The sequence below is a fragment of the Phasianus colchicus genome, chromosome 2, assembly GCF_987193195.1.
Source record: "Phasianus colchicus chromosome 2, bPhaCol1.hap1.1, whole genome shotgun sequence".
Taxonomy (NCBI): Eukaryota; Metazoa; Chordata; class Aves; order Galliformes; family Phasianidae; genus Phasianus; species Phasianus colchicus.
In genome coordinates, this window is record NC_143437.1 from 21,998,366 (window position 1) to 22,023,019 (window position 24,654).

The 24,654-nt window shown below is 39.9% G+C and overlaps 1 protein-coding gene and 1 long non-coding RNA gene across 2 annotated transcripts in view; one reads left to right on the plus strand and one right to left on the minus strand.

The window, feature by feature from the left end:
• LPGAT1 (lysophosphatidylglycerol acyltransferase 1) overlaps positions 1-3,149 on the plus strand; it is a 57,518-nt gene extending 54,369 nt beyond the window's left edge. The window contains exon 9 of the mRNA XM_031595415.2: positions 3-3,149. Within this exon, the coding sequence (XP_031451275.2) occupies positions 3-154 (152 nt within the window). The 3' untranslated portion in view covers positions 155-3,149. The remainder of the gene's footprint in view (positions 1-2) is intronic.
• LOC149918889 (uncharacterized) lies at positions 2,982-24,631 on the minus strand. The gene is made up of 3 exons (XR_016464019.1): positions 24,080-24,631; positions 21,907-21,998; positions 2,982-3,061 (listed from the first exon to the last, which is right to left on the minus strand). It is a non-coding gene; the product is annotated as an uncharacterized LOC149918889 (long non-coding RNA).
• Positions 24,632-24,654: the final 23 nt, after the last annotated feature.

Here is a 24,654-nt window from a genome sequence, read left to right on the forward strand (position 1 = left end):
AGGAGCTTTTCCTCCACTGCAGGGTCAAACGAAAGCTGTTTCTCGGGAGATGACCCTCAGCAATCTGTGGCTAGTCGGCATACAATCACTTGCATTCTTGTCAGGCGGTATGTGGTACTGCATCTTACAGTATTTTTATCATTGCCTATTTTAAAAGTGGAATGGGACCTGAGGACACAGTGGGAATCGAGGCTCTTGCAAATGAGTACCATGTTGTATGTGCAAATGTGAGTATACAAGAGTAAAGGAGAATACTGGACGAACTCTTACCTCTCTTTGGAGAAATTTTAAACTCCACTGAAGAAGATCAGTAACATAGTGACCTGATGATGTATTATTTTAAGAATTGTCTGTATTTTTAAAAAGTGTATACTCTCACCCACACTTAAGCAAATTCAGCATTTGGACAAAAGGTGCAATCGTACAACCACCATAGAAGAATGTCTGCAACAAGAAAACTGTCACCTAAGTATTTCTTGGCGTTGTAGTTAGAGTTCAGAAAACTCAGCAACTTGTCTCTTCAGTAGTCTGTGCAGCATTGGTGTGGTAGAGATTCCTCATTTGCACAAACGTGTGCTTTACTGCAGCTCATTGTGCTGGAGCCAGAGACATCAGCGGAGCTGATGGCAGCATCTTTGCCACTGCTCAGTCAGCAGTTGTTGTCTCAAACCAAGACCCCAACAGGGTCCTGTTCAGGTGTGTTTTGTGAGGAATCAGTCCTTAAAAAAGCATTGCCTCATCATAGTGTGATTAGAAGTTATTCATATTTGATGAATCAGCCCATCCCTGCTGTGGTCTTACCATCAGCTAACCAAATTCTGTGTGCTACCCGTAGTTCATATTATGAGGAAGCCTGGAAAATACTTGTCACTTAATCTGTTTCTCCCTTTGTTCAGAATACATCTAGTTGATCATTGTCACTTTTCTAAATGCACTTTTAAAGGTGAAAATACAGTGAAAGAAAGACAGAGGGAGTAGGGGAAAGCTTTATCTGCCATGCATTGACCAATTGCCAGAGCAATGCCAGCTGTTTCTGAAGGTCTGCTGGTGCTGCTGGTGATTTTTAGCCACCTTTGTACTTTGTATACTGCAGTCCAACCAAGGTGACCTTTGAGTGGTTTATAGAGGCCTTTTTCTCCCCTGCTAGTTGCAATAGCACTAAATGTACTTGGGAGAATTTAAATGATTCAATGCCAACCATCTTAATGTTTTGCTAAGAAATAACAGAGGAAAACTAGTTTCTTAGAAAAATACATATTAAAAAAAAAAGTAGGTGTAATTGCTACCATGAATCTATGTGAGGATATCACTACAAAAGAAAAGAAAAAGCAATGGTAAATCATCTGAGTGACTATATGAAGGGCAGTATTAATTAGCTCACCAGCATGCTAAAAATCATAATGTTCATTTTAAAGGCAAACCAGAAGTTCAGCTCCATTTTCGGATGTATAATACAAGATACTTTCAAAAGGGAGTTTGCAATGTGTGTCCTGACCCTGGCTGGTCTAGTTGGCATTGTCTTTGTGTGATTATACACAGATTTGAGATAGCTGTTCCTAAAATAAAATTAATCTCTCTAAATACGAGCAGGAGAGCCAGAACTTGAGGTGTGGCATGCTGCCTTTTATATGTTGATTTTACTGAGAACCAAGTAAGCCCTCAGTGGTTTTGGCTCTGAGTTAGTAATATTGATCACCCTTCTCCTGCTATATGAATCTGTGGGTGGCATGCAGAAACAAACTCAGTCAGTGGTTCCTTTGGAGGAACGGGATGAGCATACTAAAATATGAGGCAGTGCTGATTTCCCAGATGTAATTGAAAAACCCTTTGTCAAATTTGCCACTTCTCTTTCTCTCTGAAATCAGTTTTATCTTAAAGTAGGTCTGTGATGGCTGTGAAACCATAGGCCATGACAGGTTCCCCCAGTCTGTGAGTCCCCTCATGCACTTATGTATCACTGCAGTGGGAAGGCAAAGGACAGCATTTATCTAGATAGAGCCTTAATATTTTATTTAAGATGCTGTCTCTAAATCCCACCTGTCTTACACCTAGCCCCATACCTGAATGCTGCCATAACATAAATCCACTCGAGAAGAGGTATGCTCTGAAAAGGGAGCATAACTTCTTTTCTGTTGCTCTTGCTAAATCGCAGCTGATGGGATGAATGTATTTCATCTGCCTTTTTCCAGGCAGGTTCTGGGGCAGCCCCATCAGGTGTGAGCGATTAGTCTGCAGCACCTGGGCACAAATGGACTCTCAAAACTGCAGAATGCAGGTGGTGAGCTAATTATCTCTGTCCTCCACAGAGTGGGTTGATCAGAGCACAGAGATGCCCTTATTTTACAGCTGTTTTAATACGAGATAGAACAGACTGGAGTGATAATATAAGCAGATTGCACAGCAGTAACTTGCATCAGGAGGCTGTTTGTAATAGGCCCAGTAAACTCCATGTAAGAGCATATGCTTTCCTTTTTTTTTTTTTTTTTTTTTTTGCAATGCAGTATTTTTTCAAATGGATTGCAGTCAATAATTAGTGTTCACACACTGCCTGAAGAAATTAGTAATGCGCAGTAATGTTTCAGGTAATCCTTTGGTTTATCTGGTCCTGTGTATTTTCAGTTAGTTCCTTTATAGTTCTCACTATTGTGAGACATCTGTTTGAAAGCACTGAATGTTGTTTTGAGAGGTTGAGTAAATAGTATTAGGTCTTAGGCTTCTTTCCTACCTGCACTGCAATATGTAAGCAGTGTTGTGTCTCTCGCTCCGGCTGAGCTGCTGTAGGTGACAGATGAAACTGAAGAAAATCCAAGGTACCCTCCCAGCATCAACTTGAATGCTACTTTATGACAGAATAAGTTTTTCTGTTAAGGGAAAAACACCATGTGGGAAATTCTGCACTAAAAACACTGTGCTGGTGAAGGCTAGAGCTTGGCAGGCTCTTGTAAAACATTGGATCCCTGTGGGTTCCAGCTGGGTCATACCTTCTGGCATTGGCAGGGGTACAGCTGGGGCGAGTGTTGTGCTGCTGCATCCAAGGGTTTCCTCTTCTGAAGAGTTCAACCTGCATTTGATAAAAATGTTTATGAACCGTGCAGTTGATCACAAAATGGTTAATTACTGTGATTTTAAATGTGTGTTAGGAGAAATAACATGGAAGAATGTATAAAGTTGACAACAGGATGAAAAAAATAAATTGAAAGCTGTTGCACACACCAGTGAGAACACAACGGTTCAAGTTTGTTGTGAATAAACACCTTTCTCTGTCAGGGTTGCACTCAGCATTTGTAAGTTTCTCTGTTTAATTGTTCATAAACAAGTTTCACTGGAAACAGTGCAAGTCCCGATGGTTTAGCATTCCTGCTCTTACTGAATTTCATCATAAGAAGAATATCTGTCCCTCCAAAAAGAGCAACACTTCTATTTTAGTGCCCTTTGCGTGTACCTTCCTTACAGATTCTCTTACATTGTACGTATGATGCTATTACCGCACGTTTCAACAGTGATGACTCTTGCAGGAGGAATTTTTTTTTTCAGTTGCTCTCATCAGATTTTGAAAAGAAAGATTACAATTAACCTCACTCCCCTGAAAATTAAGAGCTTCCTTCTCCCTGTTCCACCCTGAGCCTCAAAACAGGATGCATCTTGCTGCATTGAAATGACTGCTGTGGTACTGCTCGTTACTCATCTTCTTGTAAATGATGTAATTGTTTTGGGTGTTTTGCCATTAAGTGCTGTTAACCTGTTAACTCTGTCAACTTTGTTTGTATAAGTGAATGCAGATACACCGATCACTGTGTGTGACAGATTCAGCTGCTCTGCTTTGCCTTGACATAAAGTGTTGGAACCAAAGGGACTTAGAGCTGGGAGCAGGTGTGTTCTGAGACTGCAGGCTGGAGGCTGTGTGCTGGTCTGATACAATCACACAACATAACGATACGTCTGGGTACTGTATTGTTTGGAAATAATGGAGCCATACAAAATAAAGGGTTATTTTGCAAAACTGCATACTTGATAACTTTCACACGTTTTTTTTTTTTTAAGAACAATTGGAAGAGTGAAACTGAAACTATTGTCTGATTTTAAAAGTCTGTGTACATTATGAACACTTCTGAGCAATTTCACTTTTTCTGTGCAAAAGCTGTGGACTCTCTGCCTGGGATGCAGAAAGGATTTAAAAGGATTCTGTGTATTTTGAAGTTAAATCTTTGATTTAAGCATAGGATAATGAAGTTTAGTTATACACTGAACAACTGTCCTCTTACAGTGAATGAGTTCTTTTAAAGTTTCTCTACAGTGGTGTTTGTTTTGTATGATAAAAGCTAGTTTTCTTGATAGCATTTATGTTAGCATCCAATTTTCTTCTTCCCCTGTGTTAGCTACGCTGTGCTCTGTATGACAAATGGGTGCAGTTACTCTGTGATTGTGCAGAGGGCTGTTGTGGTTGGATTCACTGTACTAGAATTATTTCATTGGATTTTTTTATCAGGTATTTCCAGCAGCTAAGATGTCTTTCAGAACTGCAGGCAGGTACCAGAAGAAGCATTTTGAAGCATTTCTCTTCAGAGACTATTAGGTGTCGTTTTCCCTTTTTTTTGGGGGGGTGACAAAATAAAGTTGATTTTTTTTTTTTTCAAGGTTATTTCATGTGCTTCTAATCCTTAATAGCAGAGATGATTTTGTTTGGGGATTGTATTTATTGTGCTTGTATCTAATAGATGCACAGTCTATTGTCTCTATTGTGCTTCCCATGAAGACTACAAATATTGGGGAAAAAATGGTTTACTGTGCAGCTGAGCGTTAAGTGACAGCATTGGTTATGAAGCTCTGGGGAAGGACAAACAGAGGAACCTCTCTGTGCCAGCAGTGCTGTAAGGGGAGGAGTGCCGCAGCAGTTTGGGGGAAGTAATTTCTGCAGCCCTCCTCTGCTCAAGTACCTGCTGGAAACTGTGGGTGCTCCGCCTGCAGTTTCTGCACAGGGTGCTGCATAGCGATGATTCCCCTCAAAGTTCCTAAGAGTTCAGGGGATGCTGGGAGCAGAACCCAGGTCCCTACTGACCCCAGGCTGCTGCCACCTAAGAGAGATGGGAGTCCAACCTTGTGAGCAAGGCCAGCTCGTTTGGCAGATGCACCTATTATCTAACAGCGCAGTCTGGTTTTAAACAGCTTCAGCTGGGCGAAGCAATGTGGAGTGGAACAGCCCCATCCGTTCTGCAGCCCTGACGCAGCGCTCAGTTGCCATGTGCAGCATTTCCTGTCGGCACGAGATGTAACTCAACAAGGAACTCCTCAGCACAGGAGGGCATCTTGCCAATGGCAATGGCTGAAGTTCTGTCTACCTCTTTGTTTCCCTTCTGAGCTTTGTGCTCTTCTTTTTGTGGTGTTTTCCTGTGAGGGGTGGGGGAGTTGGGGAGGAAAAACCTGAAATCTAAATGAAGACACACGTGGGAGACCCACTGCTTACTGGCTGTGTCATCGTTCTGAGAAGAAATGTTGTAAATTCATTCCTGTCTCATATTAAAAGTTTGTTTAAAAATAACTTAAAAAAAAAAAATCTTTCCTGCTGGGAAGAAAAAAATGTATTTTTAAAAAGGAAAAAGTCCTTTTGGCTATGGGAATGTCAGCTGTATGAGTTATGACCATATCATGACATGCTGATCAGATATAAATAAATTTTTATCTCTCAGGACTCCATCGTGTATTCTTACTTTTCTATTGGCTGCCACATGGCTTTTGGTTTGTTGGTTTTAATTTAAATATTACTAATTTCAGCTAAAGTAGATAAAGGTGCGTGGATGTCTTGTCATGTATGTATACTGCTGCATAGAGAGAAACATATCTCACTGATTTTAAAATAAGGTAACCACAAAATGAATTCAAAGGTTATGTTAGCTCAGGGCGCAGAGAACTGATGTAATTAGTTCCAGTGCCAGGTGCTTCTTCCCATCCTTCCCAGCTCAGGAGGCTGTCAGCACGTGTGCTCGGTCCCTTTGGCATATAGAGCGAGTGCCAGACTTGAGCTGATTTACCAGGGGCTGCCCATTTGCAAATAGGGCAGAGGTAATGGCTAGAGCTGTGAGAATGGTGATCACAGGGCTGGGAGTGTGATGGTGGATAAATATGGGCATCTGAGGTGGTCAGGTGTGTTACATGCTGTAGTTTTTTAGGGTTTTTTTCTTCTTAATTGATCACTGTATCCCCTTTTTATGGAAGAAAAACATTTTAGTTTACACCTTTGTATAAGTAGAATCCACTGGTACTTAGTTTTTCAGAATTCTTAGATTCTCTGGAGCCTAAGGAAAAGCGCTCTGGTTTGGTTTGTCCTGTTCTGTTTCTGTACTGAGTCAGCTGCTTGGTTTGGTTAAGACTTCTCTATGAGACTGAAAAAGTGATCCATTGGGATCTTCAGAGCAGCTTGTGCTGATTTCTAACTACTACTACTACTGAATAAAGGCTGCACAGTTTTAATAATAACTTTAAAAGTAAAATTAATTTTAAGTATTAATGCAGAAGTGTTAAAAATTGACATAAATATATTGATCCATGAGTGTTAAAGATGGGAAAGAGCTTGCTGAATTATGATGAACAGATCTTAAAATTTGCCTTGGGAAACTGGGAAAATTTTAAAAAAAAAAAAAGTGCATATTGTGTGACTGTTAGTTAGCATTAAGATAAAGCTCTCTGCCCATACAATGAGCAAATAACAAGCCAGCCTCGGTAATGCTGGTCAGCTTCGCTTTGGGGAAATGCAGCAATGCTTTGCTTTGCTAACCAAAATTGTAATGCTAAATTTGATGAAATGACAAATTCAGCTTATTATTGTGTGACAGAATAATGTAGTTAAGATTTTGTAATCTCACTTGAGAAGGAGAAAATCCCTAAAAATTCTGGCAAATAAATGTTCTTTCATTTCTGTTTGACATGGGAAGAATATTTCCTATTGACTTTGTTTCTTAGAGTTTTAGCTGGTGGATTTTGTTTCTCCAGCCATTGCCCTACAGTAATACTAATGTGATATGGTCTGTGTTTTACGTTTGCGTTGTAATTGTTATTTAACCTTGAGAAAAGCAATGCTTGGCGGACAACTCAGTATATCCCAAGTCAACAGGAGACTACACGAGGAATAACAGTCCCTGAAGGTAGCCTCTAATACTTGTTACTATTACCGTGTGGTACATGCACAAGTTTAGTTGTGCTGAGAAAAGGACTCCAGAGTCAGTTTATTCTACAAAGATAATCTGAGGGAAAAAAAAGAAAAGAAAAAAAAAGAGAGAAAAAAGAAGAAGAAAAAAAAAAAAAGCTGTCTTAAGGGAATAATGAGGTCTACTCCATTTATTTTATCGCTAAGAAAGTTAAACACTACGTGCAAGCCCTCTGCAGTTAGTTTCCATCATTGACTATGGTCTTGAAGAAAAGATGAAAGATGCAGCAGCTCTGTGCAGAAGAAACTGCCCTAAGGGGATTCGGTCCTTCACTCGAAGTTAAAACTGTCATCTTAAATACTTTGCTGTGGAGCTGAGACAGAAGTAGGTACTATTTAACCAAATTACTGGGGGAGGTTGTGACCTACTTGATGCAAGTAACTAGACTAGATGTTATCCTGATTGTTTTTTGGTCTGAATGTCTACAAAACTTACTGTTTTACTAGTAATCATATGGCCAATTTTTTATTCTTTTAACTTTTCAACACAATGTTTCTGCCCTGGACTTATCAAAACCCTGAACTGCAAGAGATAGCAACAAATAAAATACTAATTTTTTCAGACTATTCAATAACTTTCATATCTGGAGTAACTATTAACTATTTACATGATGAACTGCCTTCATTATGTAAATATAAACCACAGAAGCTGCCTGTGAGTCAGGCCCCAGATATGTCCAAGCTAGTATCTTCACCAAGAATAGCTGATCTCAGTGCCTCAGGGTAAACTGCAAGGATCCTTGGAGTGGATGAGTGTCAAGTAACCTTGCTATCTATAAGGTCATTTCTTTCCAACCTTCCCTTTAGAAGCTGGCTTATATCCTGGCCCGCTGAAACTTATATCCCTATTTTGTTTTCCTTGAAGTCTGCCTCCTTAGTGTCCTTTTTTGTAGTCCTGACACATCTTTGTGCCTGAGGAGGTGGACAGGTACTGCAGGCTGCCTACAGGTTCTTTTAAGAGTTCATTTGTTTTCAGAGAAGGCTTCTTTATTTCTAAATGCCCTGACTTCATGCTAGTTGTGCCTTTCCTCTTGTGTTAATGAGTGGTTTAAAAACAAATAAAATCCCCCAATTTTTTTTTTTTTTCTGCTTGTCTTCCCTAGCTTTATATAGCCCCATCAATTCTGCAATGACAGGACTTCTCTGAGCTATTTAAATTTCTGTTCTCATTCCTGTAGGTTCATCACCTGCATGCTTAAATTCCTTCTGCTTTTTATTATAACATTCAGAGAATTGATTGGCCTGTCAGCATAATTTATTTAAATATTCATTTAAATACAGCTTGACAGTGAGTTTAGATTTCATAATGGATTTACCATTAGTGATCTCCTGGCTCCAGTGAAACTCATATAAATCAAACAGTAAATGTTAGCACCTATAGCAAAAACATCTACTGCCAATAGCAATTATCCCCCAAATTAAAATACTGTCTTCCTAAAGCATCTATGGAATTTGGTCTCTGGTTTTAACCTGTGGCCCTTTAATTGACCATGTGAAAATAAATACAAAATATTCAGCCAAGCCAAAGGGTAAAGATGTGAAAAAAATACCTATTACTTTGCAAAAAGTTCTTGGCACTTATTTTCTGATGTGCCCATTCTTCTGTCCAGCACTTGGTTGTGAAAGGGAGTGTGATATATGCTGTATCAGGCAGCACAGCAGACCTGGGCATAGTAAGGATAGATATCACAAGGTCAGAAGTGTCAGTTGCACTGATTAGTGCAATCCTGACTAAGAACAGTTACATGACTTTATGTTTATTGAGTACAAGGATTATGGGAATTTAGATGGAACAATTACCTATTTTTATCTTGTATGTTGTAAGCCCAGAAGATGAGTCAGAAATAAGCTGTATAGAAAGAAAGGCAAGTGCTGTAGCTAAATGAACAAAACTGCAGGAACAAGAAGTTCCTTGCTTTGCAGCACTGGATGAATGCTGTGAAGTATTGAGGTTATAGCAATAACCCTTTGCTTTTAGAGGCACGCATTACGATGACAAGGTAATGTATAGTGTGGCACCCACCTAGGCAATTTAGTACAGCAAGACATTTTTTTACTCACTTTAGCAAATCAGGAGGAAAACAAAATACGTTTTACAAACAGTTAATTATACTTGTTTCTTCCATCATCATAAGATAGGAGACATTACTTTCGGAGCAGCCACTGTCTGTGGCACTAAATTAAAGACTACTATAAGGCAGCACCACATGGCAGCTTCATAGACTACAGGCTTAAAGTAAATCAGAACAAACCCAAACAATGAGGCTCCTGTGTCTAACTTGACCATTGAATCAGTTGTGCTATAACTGAGAACTCGTTTCTGGCTCTTTGTAATGTGTCCTATCATGCTTCATGCTGCACTGATTTTAATTATGATTCTTATTAAAATAGCTATAATCACAACAGTAGCATTGTGCTTTTGTGAAGGGATTGGATGTTGTTCATCCAACATGCTTTATTTAACACCCAGAATTAGGATGGAAGATAGTGCCCTGTAACACAGAAACAGATAAAGAGACAGCAGTAAGTGGCGTATTGCCTCCAAGGGGCCATGACCTCAGTTTGTATGAATACAGCAGGCCAAGTGATGATGCTTGTCAGATCTAACTGCACTGGTGGCAGAGGTCCCCAGCCACACAGCTGGAAGAAGGTAACTTTCTCCACTGTCCTAATTAAATCCATGTGGGTCTATGAAGCAACACCTTGTTTACAAGAGTTTAACTGCTTTTTCACCTAACAGCTCAGATCTTGGCAACACGGTGATTGTAGTGCCAGCAGTCTTGTTTGTATCAGTGCTCCCATCACCACTAGCAGCAACAGAATTGTGCCAAAATCAGCAGAAGAAAAGTGCAGCAAAGGAAAAACAGCAGACTACAGAAGGGCCTGGTGAGTTCACCACTGAAGACTGAGGGACATGTACTCAATAACTGCTTTTATGGGGGCTTGTGGCCTACTGAGAAGCAAATTAAATGCTGTGCCCTGCCCTCTTGAACTGTTCCTTGCCAGGGGACCCATAGTGTTTCTATTACAATGGCTCTCTTGCTGCCTTTTACCCTTTTCTGATAGAAGCACCTCACTTCAATCTTGTTCTTTCCACAAATCTGAAGAAAAATAATTACTTGACTGAAGTAGTTGATGTAAAAGATAGGAAGCAGCTTTGTGGAAATAATTACGTACAAGCACATAGAGGTTTAGTTTAACTGTCTCAAGCATGTGTAAGCACTTTTCTTTTGCTCTGAAATCTTTACTTGAATGGGTTCTATTCCAGAGGACTGCACATGGACCAATTTGTCCCTCTTCTCTACTGCATTTATCACTGCAGAGGGAACACTGTAAGTTCAGAGTTGTCATAATGCTGTAATGCCTGCTCTACCAAATTATATCAAGCTTTGAAAACAGATTAGCATAAGAGAACCAGAGATGTTCTCATTCTTCCTTTTAGGGGGAAAGAGAAGAAATGTCCTTAGAAATATCAGGCCACTTGCTTCTTGGGCCCATTTGCATATCTCTGATGCAGCATGTAAAGAGGAACATTGATCCCCATTCATACAACTGTATGCCTCTCATTCTTGCTGACTAATGCATGCCAATAGATAGTGTGGATGAAGCATCGTTATGTAATGGTGCTTGTTGCAGGCACTGAACCTCTCATGACATAACAGATCCTGTACTAAAGAAAGAAGCAGCTTTATCTTAAGTATTATTGCTAATGTGAATAGACCTAAACATGAGCAGATGCACTTCAGCTACATGAAATGTTACGACACTGTGCCATTAACAATTTTCAGTTTAAAAAACAAGTATATATTATTTCTTTATAGAGAAAAAGTAGATCTTTGTGTTTTGAAGATTTTGTAGTTTAATATCTGTAACGTTGTAAAGTTCAAACTAGGTAACTGTAAGATGTATGCTCAGCATCATATTTTGACCTTGATTACTCAGACCTCAATTACTCAACCTTTCCAGTTATTATAAAAGAGGTCAGGTCCTCTCATGTCTACTAATTAGAATTATAAATGAAAATGTTCCAAATTTATCTGAAATCTGAAAACATATTCAGTGTACCTGCAGAGAGGAGACAAAAAAATAGGAAAGGGGATGGGAGGGGAGAAAACAAAGGGCAGAGTTCATTAGAATACTACTGATCTTGACACTGAAATCTTGGAGGTCTATACACTATTTATAGTGACACATGAAGCCTTGTGGTCAAGGCTGGCCTGACAGTGGAAGAGACTCAGAAGCCATGCCCCCTGGCCTACTGCCTGACTTTGCCTCCCTGTGCTTTCATTTTCTGCACTGAGTAATACTGACAAAAGCCCTACATTCGCTCAAACCAAGCCATAATTTCCTGCCAGCACAACACACTCATCCGGCTTGTGGAGGAATTAACCACCAGTTTCTATCATTCTGTCTAAAGTGAAGTTACAGAGCTCAGCCAACAGGCCTGTGTTTCTCAAGAGATGTGACCATTGCCACTTTCACCTCAGGAGGAGGACAAAGGCTCACAACAAAAGTGACTTTAAATTACACTCCTACTCCTGCATTTCTGAATTAAGTTATTGGTCACATCCAGCTGGACACACTAACCTGTCACTTAACCTACATAAACGTTTGTCTGTTGACTCATGTGCATTGAGACAACTAACTTCTTTACAGCTATGGCACGGTCATGGTAACGCTGCTATCTTTTGGCCTACACAGACCTGTTGGCCATCTTGGGTCTCCCTGTTACTATAGGTATAAGAATAATCTTGCTATTAAAATTCTGTTAATAGCACTGGAGAACAAAACTGAACTTACCTATGACCTTCACTGCTAACACTGTAAGCAGAAGTGCACTGTTATCATTCTCATAAGCATCGAGATCCATTAAAACAGCTACACTTGGACTGCCCGCAGTTAACCAAACAACGGGATTTTTTCGTGCCTCCAATTTTTTCAGCAGCCTGTGGCTTAATGGAAAACTGATCTTAAGACTGAATAGCTACATTCAATTGTAACAAAGGATAGTGCTAAAATTAGAAAAAAAGTAGCTTGTTTTTATATGGCATTTTAAATCACTGAACTTTCAGACATTTCACTCTCCATCCACTTCTTCATATTAGCAATTTCCAAGGAAATATTCTGTAGGAATTTTGGATTATCCCGTACTCAAAAGATTTAAATTCTAGAATTATCATATTAAGATACATGATTATTAAATACTTATCTAGTATTATCTAGTAGGAATTAAAATAATTCGGCCCTGTCACAACAACATAAGGAAATTACCTTTAATGCCTTTAGAGTATTGTATTACATTTAATTGCCATAAAACAGAAGGTTGTCTGGGAGTCTTAATGTAGCATTTTCAACCCACACATTAGAGATGGGGAAGCATTCTCAGCTTCCTAAAGAAATACGATCTTTGTGGTTGAGCCATCTGTTGTTACCCTGCCCCATAGCTTTCAGGTCTACTGGCCATATTCTTCTACATTTAGATCAGGTAGAAGACTCAAGTGTGATGGTAAGAGGGGTATTTTATTGAAAAAATTGATAGCTGTTTGGGGGACAGACTCTCCAGCTTACTGAGCTCCATGAGGAAAAAAAACTCAATACAGACATTTTACAGAATTTGGTCAGCTGGCCAATGTGTGGATGGCTGCACAGTCACTGCAGCATGAGCTGTCTATGCCCAGTGGGCATTTCAGGGAAACATGCAGCAGAGCTACTATTACACAGTAGAAAGCAGAGGTTAGGCAACATAGAAGAATCTGTAGGACTCCAGCATTCACTGACATTGTTGTCCATGCAAAATGAACACTGAAAATGTTTATCTTCTATATTTCTTTGAGCAGTAATTCTTGGCTTGGAAGTGTCTAAGAGAGTTAACAATGAAAGCACCTAGCTTTTCTGTACTGCAACCTACTGAAAGATCAAAATGTTGATCTCCTTTGAAGTTTGTATCAGTGCTCATTTCATCCCAAGGATACAGAAGTGACACACGGCCACTCTGTCCATAGCATAAGGAACACGCAAGGTTTTGGTAGAAAACAGTTTCATCTCTTTCAGCTGCAGCATGTGTGTAACTGGCTTTATTGTTGGCTTTGTTTAAGAAAAGGGAGGCCATATTCAAATCTGAGGGTGACTGCGTTCTGATTTTAGTCCACTGAAATAATTTCTAACCAGAAATAGCAAATATGTTGTTCATTAGATCAAGAAGATGAAGCTGTTTTTCTCATAAAAGTTAAGTGCATGGAAGCCCCCCCATATTGTCTTGTTTTCTGAAGTTTTTCAAGTATCTGACTAAAAAAGATCTTTATCAATGATGCACTTCTTTATGTAGTCACACATCTGCCTGTTAAAATAAGCCTACGCTAGCTATTCAGAGTGAAGTTAGAGATCAAGCACCTATTGGCTTGAATAAAGCTGAGACTGCATGTTAATACTTAGTACAGGATTAAGTTCAGCTGTGAAGGTACTAAAAGTTAAGGAAATTTATTCCACCTGCCAGAAATAAACCTGGCTGAGTTGAGGGAAAAAACTCTCATAGTAAAAACTTTAATAGTAAAACGTCTTCTGAGCTAGCAAGACTATTGGGGCAATGAATTAGGAACAGACTGGACTGAGCTGTATTCTCCCCAACTCTTTCACTTGCCTGTTCCTTGCCTGCCCTCACATATCTTCGAATTCTTGCTATGTTTGTCATCAGTAACTAGTCCAGCAAGTGTCTTTAGCTTGCATCTACACAGGAAGGTTGTAAAATCATTATGGCAAGTTGGGATTAAAGAGAGGCCACATCTGAGAAACTGGCAGTGAGCCTGGAGCAGCTCTGTGTTATGCCTTCTGTGGGTACTGGTAGAATAGAGAGTGGAATAAATCTCTGCTGAGAAGGTGTATCTGGAAGGTAGGAATTATTGCAAGTAGTGGCTGTCTTTAAGGCTGTCTTAGCTTCAGTGCTATTCATTCTGTTTTTCTTAGCTACGTACAGAGAATGCATCCTTTAATCACCAGTTTGTTCTGGGCATTGTTGGTGGAAAAAGAGCCAGGAAGTTTTCCTAACTGTTTTCTGGTGGAAACAGCCCCGGATGTCCCATGACTTAGCAAGGTGTTGGACCACACTATTTCCAAAAACATCTGACCAAAATTGTTCTGATGCTATCCTGGTCTTTGTAGAAGAAAATACTACTTCCCATGGACCTGTGTGTGTTATGTATTTTGTACACCCATTCTGATTCATTTCTCTCTCCAAGCTTGAGCTGCAGTTCTGTGGGACTTTAGGATCTTCAACCCACGTAGGCTGCCAAAACCAAAGCTGCTGCTCTGCCTGACCAGTGTATGAGTGTGCCTTGCCTATGTATGAGCCTGTCTGCTGCTCAGCAATTCCTTGTAACACCAAAACTTGGAGGTGAGGGTGAAATGAGGACAGGATGGCAATGATCACAGCAGAAATACCTCGCAGTAATACTTGTCATCTCCATTACTGTCAAATTAATTCTGAATTGTTGCACATCATACACTGTTTAGCTTGAGGAAAGTGAAATGGTGTCTTTGCTTCCTTGGCAGAAATGAGAGTAGTTAAGCCCTCTGAGGAGCCTTGCAGACTGGCAAAGGAAATGTCAAATAATATTTGGTCAAAGAGCATTGCTAAAGTCCTCTAAGGAGCAGTCCTTGCTCTATGCACTTCATCTCCACTACATAAATAGAACAGAAAAATAAGGGATGGTTTTTATTTAGGAAATATCAGCTTTCAGACAAAGCTGGGGACATTTAGCATTGAAACTACATTTAGGCTGAGATTTAAGATTTACAGGCCAAATATTCACCTTCAAGCAGCTGTGTTTTGATGCAAGAGCAGAAATGAGCTAGCTGGGGCAGCAGACTGGAGTAATTCAGGATGAGCAGGCTTGATTTATGGCTTCTTCATGTGACCCTAGGCAAATCTTTGGCACTACTGCCACGATCTCTCTGATCCAGCACAGTAAAACCTCAGTGCAGCAGACTCTCCAGTCCAACATAACTGCCTCAGTCTTTAAACTTAGACAAAATGTAGGTAAGTGTTAAGGCATTTTGATAAATGAGATTGAACAATGACTTGTTCTCAGTATCTCAGTAAACAAAAGAACATCTATTTAGATGCCTAATGAGAATTAAAATCTTCAAAGATAGTGTACATATTATGTCTGGAGAAAGACGACCACATGGTGAAAAGAAAACAAATCAGGAAAACTCATCCCTCTGAGTTAATCAGTTTATTCTCTAGGTGCTGCTCCACCAAGTTGCTGATCTTTTCAGTTTTCTCCTCCCTCACCTGAATGAAGATCTATTCGAGCTCTTCTTGGATCCCTCAGCTTACCAAACACTTGGTGGAAATTTATTAAAGAGAAAACAGGAAAGTCAGCACAAGTTCTGTCTCTATAGTCCAGGTAAGAGTCTTTGTAAAGAAACTAATGGTGCTGAGTGAGTTTAATGTGACAGTCTGGTCTAGAAAGCACTGTGATGCTGAATGCCACTGGACCATACATTAACAGTAGAATTATCTTAGAGGTATGGACTGTCAGATAATTATTATGCTTTCTGGTATGTGGTGCTACTAGTGTAGAATTATTACTGTACCGAGACAGTTAAATATTTAAGAATCACATACTTGGGGTGATTACATAACAAATGGATTCTACTCTGGGGTCACGCTCTCTGATGTTGTCGCTTAGGGCTTCACAGGTTAATGATCATCCTCCACACTGCTAAGCGACCTGAACACTGCGCTCAAAAACAAACTTAGAAATTATGATGACAGTCTGCACTAATTACTCTGTTTGCTTGCAAGTTTGCTACACAGGCATTCTATATGCCTGGCTGAAAACAGCAGACAAACAAAATACTCTCGGCAGGAGCTGGCAAGAAAACAGCTAACAGAAGGCCAGGTGCAACTAGTACAGTCACCTCAAGGACAGAGCAACTCCTGTGACTCTGGGCAGGGGAGCTTAGAGGCCATGGCTTTTGCTCTCTCCCTTGTCTTCTCCCCTGGATTCATAACGGTAGCTGTGTGGCTCCCTGTGGCCAGAGGGAGAATTACTTTTCCCTTGGTGAGCAACGCCCGTGAAGAAATTGTTTGTCTCTGAAATAATTCTAGGAGGTGGCATTATAATTATTGGCCGTTAAATGCTCCAATCTACTCCATATAAATCTTTGGAGTGTGACTAATTAATATAATAACCACCTCTAGCAGAGAACAAATTAACTGCCTGAATGCTCAGGACTTAAAAGATCAGAGAACAAGCTGGAAGGCACTGAAAAATTGAATTAGCAGATTCTCAGGCTGGCAGCCAGTAAGGGACTTCATGCACTCATATGTGGTTAGGGATGAGATCCATGCCCCAGAGAGCCAGGTACAGCCTCTGTTTTCTCTGGGATCACACCATGTGGGTACTTCCCTGAAGACAAGAAGGGAATGAGCTCTGGAACCCTGTCTTTTTTTGACTAATATTCTGTGAATCAAATGATCTTATTAGGTAAATGTGCATCTGACCACAAAATGTTATTTTTAGCTAACACTGAAAACCCACATTAGGGTTGCTTCTTTTTCCTCCTGAAACTCTCCACCAATTTTCTGCAGAATTCCCATTTCCTGATTAAAATAATCAGCAACTTGTGTGGCTGCTCTTGTATTTTAAACTTCAAAGCCCAAGCATGTTGTTCTTCCTTCCATTTTAGTGATGAGATGAGCTGCTAACAGACACTAGACAAAAGCAATCAGGTTCTTAGAAACATGTTGTAACCAACAATACGGGTACAATGAAAGATTTCTTTCTGTTTTCAAGTAAAAAAAGAGAGAAAAATTACAGATCAATGTGATCCACAAAATTACATTCCATCTTGGAGTTTGACTACAGAGCTCCCAGGGTTCAGGCTGAGCTTGAGGTGATTAATTACTAAAAATGAAACAAAATATTATGAGTTTCTGAGCTTTGGCCACTCCAAAACTGAATGAGGTACCACAGAAATCAGATGTCACATTCAGAAAGTCTCAGTACCTTAAATATTTGATTGTTGCACATCATGATAATTGTTGATAATAATCTGAAGAATAGGACAAGACTTCAAGTCTATCTTGGCCCTATCAGTTCTACAGTAGCTGTCTACCTGTTTTTTTCCAGTCAACCTGAATGAATTATGTCTGTATTCCTCACAATGAGTTCCATGCACATACTACAATTTAGCTTGGTTCTCCCTAAGCAAGACGTCATTTTAATCTTATTAAAGTCCCTTCCAGGAAGCTTCCTACAGTAATGAGGCTTAGGAATTATGAGAAAGAAGTAGGGTGGCCATCTTGATCTTTAAGACATAAGTCTAACCACTGTTGTTTGTGGATTGTTTCAAATGAGGGCAGCTGAAAATATTCAAACCTATTGGAACATGAAAGCAGAATTTACTAAACTGTATCTGTGAGGTGCCAAATGTTCTAAAGGCATCTAAAGCAGACCTGCCCATGCCTTACCCAAATGGCACACTGAGGCAGTGACTTCTTTGAAGAGTTATAATCAGACATGCTATTTTCTTTCTGTTATTTCCATTGATAACAGTGGACCTCCTACAAGCCTGACTGCCCACCTCTTGCATGCATTATAAAGTTGGAGCCAGAAGCAAAAGCTTTTTCCTCTAATTTGTCAGACTTCATCTTCCAAAAATCAGTTCATGTTATGTCATTCCCCATTAGTCTAAAGAGCTGGTAAGTACCAGGTATTTTTCTCCACATGAAAGCTCTTATTCACCATAATTATCTTACTGTAATATAAGTAGGACTGAGTTTCAGAATAATACATGACATTAAAAAAACATGTACTTCAGTAAGCAGAAGGTTGTTATCCCATGGGTTTTTATCTCAAAGTTACACTTTCTGGTGTCTAGAGCACACAAATTAGTCAACTTTTCCCACAAGTGAGTCATTATTCATATAAACCCACTCATCATCATCATCATGAAAGGATTGAGCACAGCCCTGCCAAAAAGGACCTGGGGGCACTGGTGGATGGCAAGTTGGACAGGAGCCAGCAATATGCCTCACAGCCTGGAAAGCCAACCTGATCCTGGGCTTCACCAAAGGAAGCACAGCCAGCAATGTGAGGGAGGTGATCCTGCCCCTCTGCTCCAGCTGGTGAGACCTCACCTGGAGCACTGTGTCCACATGTAGAGTCCTCAGTACAGGAGAGACACAGACCTGTTGGAGTGCATCCAGAGGAGAACCACAAGAATTATTCAAGGAATGTAATACCTCTCCTATGAGAACAGGCTGAGAGAGCTGGGGCTGTTCAGCATGGAGAAGGCTCTGAGGTGACCTGATAGCGGCCTGTAAGTATCTAAAGGGGGGGCACAAGAAAGAAGGGGACAGACTCTTCAGCAGGGTGTTATGACAGGATAGGAGACTTGGTTTCAAACTGAAAGAGGGGAGATTTAGGTTGGATATAAGGAAAAAGTCTTTTACAGTCAGGGCCCTGAGTCACTGGAACGGGTTGTCCAGAGAGGAGGTAGATGCCCCAACTCTGGAGACATTCAAGACTAGGCTGGATTAAGCTCTGAGAAATGTGATCAAGCTGTGCATGTCCCTGTTCAGTGCAGGAGAGCTGGACTAGATGACCTTTAAAGGTCCCCTCCAACTCTAAGGATTCTATGATCCTATGTAGACTGTCTTGGTTTTACAAACTTTTCATTAGCATTGTTTTTGGGAAACCCACACACCAGGGTGCCCCCTAAGACACTGGGTGTTAGAGGTGTACAGCAGTAATAAAATTCAAGTCTTTTATGTTTAAAATCAGGCAACTAATTTCTTGTAATTTGTGATAAGGGATACCAGGGAGTTGTGTATCACATGGTACCAGAATATTTATCTGTCTTCTGCCAAAAATTACTACCTATCTCCTCATCTTCTGCTCAAACCACAAGGCTTTTTTCCTTAAATCAATTACATCAGATATAACTGATATTCTTGGCACAGGAATTTATTTATCTCCTGAAAGCAAGGGCTTGTTTTCAGCTCCTGCTTGCTTCTACGTGAGCCTATAGTATGTCATGTACATGTACTGTCAAGAACCCCAGCAAGTGACAGGTGCCACCTGTGCCACTGCTACACCTGTCTGCAGATCTTGCTAATGGAAAATGCTGTCTCTAATTCATCTATCTAATGCACTTGTAACCTTTAGCATTACAAAATCTGAAAGCATGTTATGGGCAGTGCCCAAATAACACTAGGCATATTAGTTTGAGATCATTACATTGCACAACCTGACTCCTCTGGTATCTGCTACCAAAAAAATCTGAAAAAAGTATTACTTGTAATAGACAAAAAAAACTGGTTTTGTTCCTCCTTTTGGTACTAGGTAAGTAAAATGCAAGAGGCATAAAAGCTGAGGACTAAACTCTGTCTTTGCTAAACAGAATGGATTAGAATAGGGGTAGCACTCAGTCTCTGCTGGCAGTCAGTTTAATAAATGTGGTCAGCCAGTACATGCTTCAGCCAAACAAAATGCGGTGTGAATGAAGCAGGAGAGGGGTTGGCCGTCCTCCAAGCTCAAAAGCTGAATTATCAAGACTTCGCAGAAGCTGTTGTGTCATTAAAGAGAGTTCCAAAGTACATAAAGCCTTCCGTCCAAAGGCTTTGCTTCCTGTCTTTCCAGGCTGGGTGTCTTGTAAGGTAGTAAATATTTGGCATCAACTCAATGCTATCCTATTGCCTTACAGCCTCCTGAGTGTACAGAAGAGTACTGGATCCATGCACAGTAGGCCTGAATCGTATGACATTTTGCAGGTGCAAGGACCCCAGACAAAGTGTGGAAGAAACGTGAGTCACTATTTGTGATTTTATTTCAATGTCTGAGGTGATTTCTGAGCATTTTTATCTCACAACAGAAACAAGGGAGAACAAGAAGTATTCATTTTTTATGGATAGCATTTTTGTCAAATATTTTGAGGTTATTCAACCTATAAAATTTAATCTGAAAAGTTGGTGTACTACTATACTATACTCCATTTCAAAAGAGAAGAAGTTAAGGCATAATAAACTTGTCTATTTCCATAGGAATGAGTTACCAAGAGAGACCAGAAAAGAAATTCAAAATTATCATAACAGATTTCTTGCTCGGACACAATTCCAGTTTTTTCAGATTCTGCTGAGGTGAGGACTTGAGGTTACTCAGGAAATCCACACATTAAGTTCTATGCACCTCAAAAAATCTGCCTCTTAATCAATTTAAATAGTGCCCTAAAAGATCAATTCAAGCACCTTCTGTTCATAAAGTAAATTAATACCATTTTGAAAATCAGCATATACATAGAGACACGTATAATACATAGGGCTGCTAATCTCACATCAAAATTCAAAAAATAGGTAATGATATGCTTCCAAAATGTCCAGCCATGTATTTAAACATTCCTTTATAAGAAATGTATAAAGTAAATCTAGATTTAATAGAATTCACATGCTACTCTCCCTGAATGCAAAAATACATCCTTTTTGACTTTCCTCAGTCTCCTCCTCATTAATTCCCACACTTAGCTTTTTCTTTTTCTACACTGCCACATGCACAAACTTAACTTCCTGCATGCTGAATTTGTTTTCATTTCTTGTGCTTCCATGTTTTCCTTATTTTACTGGCTTGTTTTGCAAAACAGTGAAGGTACAGCTGCTGCAATGTACTCCCCAATTGAAGCTTGCCTGCCGCGTGTATTTCTTTCTAACCTGGCACTGAATTCCAACATTGCTAAAAATGAAATGCAGCATGGTTTAAACCACCATAATTATTGCTTCTAAATTTTGTTCCTTTGCCACCCTGTCCACAGATGTGCTGTGAAGGATTTCATCAATGAATGTGTTGTTTTCCCTCAAACCAAACCAACAGAGGAAAAATACTAAGAAATTTTACTCTCTGGTACTTTTTTTCCTGACATTTACTAACACGACATGAAGAAGTATGTTGGAATTATAGGCCATTATTCTAGTCTTTAGTATCTAAATATGTTGAACACGGATGTCTGGCAAAGATATTAAAATCAACATGCATTCCAATTATCACAAATTTTCTTATTCCAAATACTGTCAACTGGAATATCCCAGAAAGACAGAAAACATGAGACAGAGAGCTTGGAAAGCATTCTTCCATTTCCAAGCCGATAATGATTATTCTGAACTTTCTTTCACTACATTAAACTATTCTGGGAGTGTGTGGTGTTCTTTTCTGTTTATTTTTTTTAAATCTAATCAACAGCTCTGCATACTTCATTAACCTCTGTTTACCCACTGATCTGTTCAGATAAAGTTTACCGCATCAATGATGTTTCTAAAGGAGGATGGTGCTATTGGCTAATATTCCAGCTTTTTTTGTTTGTTTGTTCGTTTCTTCTTCTAAGTATGAATTTTGACAATAAAATCAGCAGCTAGAGGGGGAAAAAAAAGGGGGGGGGGGAGGAAGAAATAGGAAAGCATAATCTGTGTACGATAATCTTTGGTAGACGTAAAATTTATCTTCATGAGACCAAGGGAGAATAAGTGGAGAAAAAAAACAATACAGAATGAAGAATCAGTGTAATGACATGTACGGACAAATGCAATTGAAATTTTTAAAAAGCAAAATACTTCTGTGATGAAAATGAACTAAAACAACACACTGATGTTTTGGTCACTCCAATTCTTATAATTCATCTTTCTGTCATTTAAAAGCATTCTTAAGATCTCTTACCTTGCCAGTGCTAGGTACTCAATTCCTTTTCTTCTGGTAGACTTCGGCACATTTCTGAGATCCTGGAACATGATTTCCTGCGTCTTCCACCTCTTTGAAGAGAAGATACATGATTTTCCTCAGATATTTTTGTCATTATTTTAATTATTTTAATATTTTGTATTATTTTTATAATCATTACATTATGTATCATCATTAGAATCTTCTGTGTTTATTTTCAGTATTTTTCCTATCAAGATTCTTTTCCGTTTCTGAATCAGTTTTTGAAACATGCAATTTTCTGATTGGATAACAAAAAAAAGATGTCACAAACGTAATATAATTTGCATCAGTACTTTAAAATACTTATTTTGCCTTTGGTCTGTATAAACATACTCAGTTGGACTCCCACAGTGAACACTTAGCCATTTCTCATTACTTATTTCCATGTAGAAAACAAAGAAGATATCTAAGAAAAAGCAGATAATTGCCTACTATAAATTTCAGCATGTCATATTTAGTCAGATAACTGGGCCCTGGAATAAGGAAAATAGTATCCTTAGGGCAGAAATGGCAGTTGTCACAAAATCTGCCGAACTCTGACAGTGAAATACAGAAGAATTTTAGGTTTCAGAATAAAATATTAAAAAGTAATATTAAAAAATAGAATATCAACATCTATTTGGAAGCTTTCAAAGACCTGAAGTCAGCACGTGTATTTCCGAGACCAGAAACAATCCTAAGATTTGCTTCTGAACTAGAAACTAAACTTGGAAACACGATATCTTATGAATGTGGTCTCCATTTCAAACTTAAAACGTATTTTTGGAATCATGGGATCCTGGATTCTCTTACATGGTGAGAACCAGAAAGAAAAAAAGAAAGCAAATGGACTACCTATTGAAAACTGTAATAACCACTTTTAGAAATGTGTTTTTCTCACATTGTCCAAGTTCTTAAAAATAAGCATAATCAGAACTAAAATGACCGTCCTACTGGTTTTTGGAGCGTGACATTTTGACATTTCTAGGATTCAAACCAGCATTTTTTAAAGAAACTTTCAAGTCGGACCCTATGTGAAGCGCAGTGTTGAAAACCTCCTCTATTTCTGTAGAAATATAAATGGAAAGCCTGCCATTGATAACAGCGGGAATGCACGATGGCCTTTTGCTAATTTGGAAGTACAGAAGTCTGAAACAGAAATATATATTTGAAACCAGAAATGAAAACTTACGGCCTGCATAATGCAGAATGCGATGTTTCATTTTTATTGCGTAATGCCATCATTTATTTATCATGCTAACAACGGATGTGAGAATTTTCTTTTAATGTAATTAAAAGCAGTAGTAAAAGTGAACCATTTGAAGGACACCACTACTCTTTAACAACAAAACTAAAATGCCTTACACTCACTTGCTCATTATTTTCCTGTAATGAACAGATACCTGTTACCAGATAGCCGCGGAATTTTTATAATGGAAACAACAGGAGCTTTTGTGTCTCCCGATGAGGAAAGAAAAGGCTTAGATTTGTCTAAATGGTAAGAATGTAAGAATATTTCATCAATAGCAACAGTGTGGCATCTATGCCCCCAAAACTTTTTTCGGAGCCTGAAACAAAATGGGGAAATGATTAATGAGGCCATGTGGGGATGCAATGTGAGAAAGTATGTATCGTGTTGCTATATTTGTAGGTCAACAAATGCAGCTGTTCCCTTTTGTACCCGACTCAGGCATTATACAGGTGTGCTGCAATTCCTTGCTGAATAACAAGGAGTCCTCCTTCCATCACAGCCATTTCCACATGGAGAGAGATTAAATTAAACCGAATCCAGAGTTGCACTCCACTACTGCTCCAAAATTGTCCTAAGCGATGTTAGGAAACACATCACATACTTCAAATCTGCCATGCTAGGATACCATAGTGTCATTCTGTGTAATTTAACACACCCATGATGATTACTGGTTCAACACCTGGATACAGAGCCACGCATCCCTGCTTTCCAAACTACATTCCTGAGTTTTTGATGAAGAATTTCTGGACAAATCATTCTCCTCATTGGTTTCAGAGAACAATTTTTCAGAGCCATTTTCAATTGTTTTACATAGCTTGAGGTTTTTAAACACTCCTCTGTATTAAAAAGCCCTCCATTAAATTCTTCGAAATTACGTGGGTATCTGCTCAGTAGACTTACACATTTCTTAAATGGGAAGAACGTATTGTTTGTACAGGAAAACGTCTCTTCCTGATTAGCTAGAAGTCAGTCAGTTCTTCACAGCTCAGCGCACGGTGCCTGTGGCTGAGCCGCGCACGGTGCCTGTCGCCGACTCGCGCACCGTGCGATGCGGGCTGGGGCACGCGAGGGAAGCGACATTCCTACAAGTGCAGGCCCACGTGCTCTGCGGCGGGCTCAGCCTCTTCAGACGGGAAACCGAGGTGTCGCTTGCAGACCTCGTCCGCCTCAGAAAATACGAACGAAAGCAAACGGAGACACGGAACCGCCACAGGCGGCCGAACGCCTCGCCCGCTCCGAGGCGGAGGGCGATCCCCCCCCGTCCCGCCCTCTGCAGTCGCCGCGTGCCCGCCACGGCGTACGAGCGCGAGGCGGTGCCACACGAAAGGGGCGGGACGGGGCGGAGCGGCTCCAGCTCTCGCGATGTCTCCCACGCGCCGCGTCCGGACGGTTGCGCCGGCCGTTACCTGGCGGGCGTTGTTTACGGCGGCACGGCCAATGGGAAGCGCGGAGCTCGATCGGGGCGGGCCAATGAG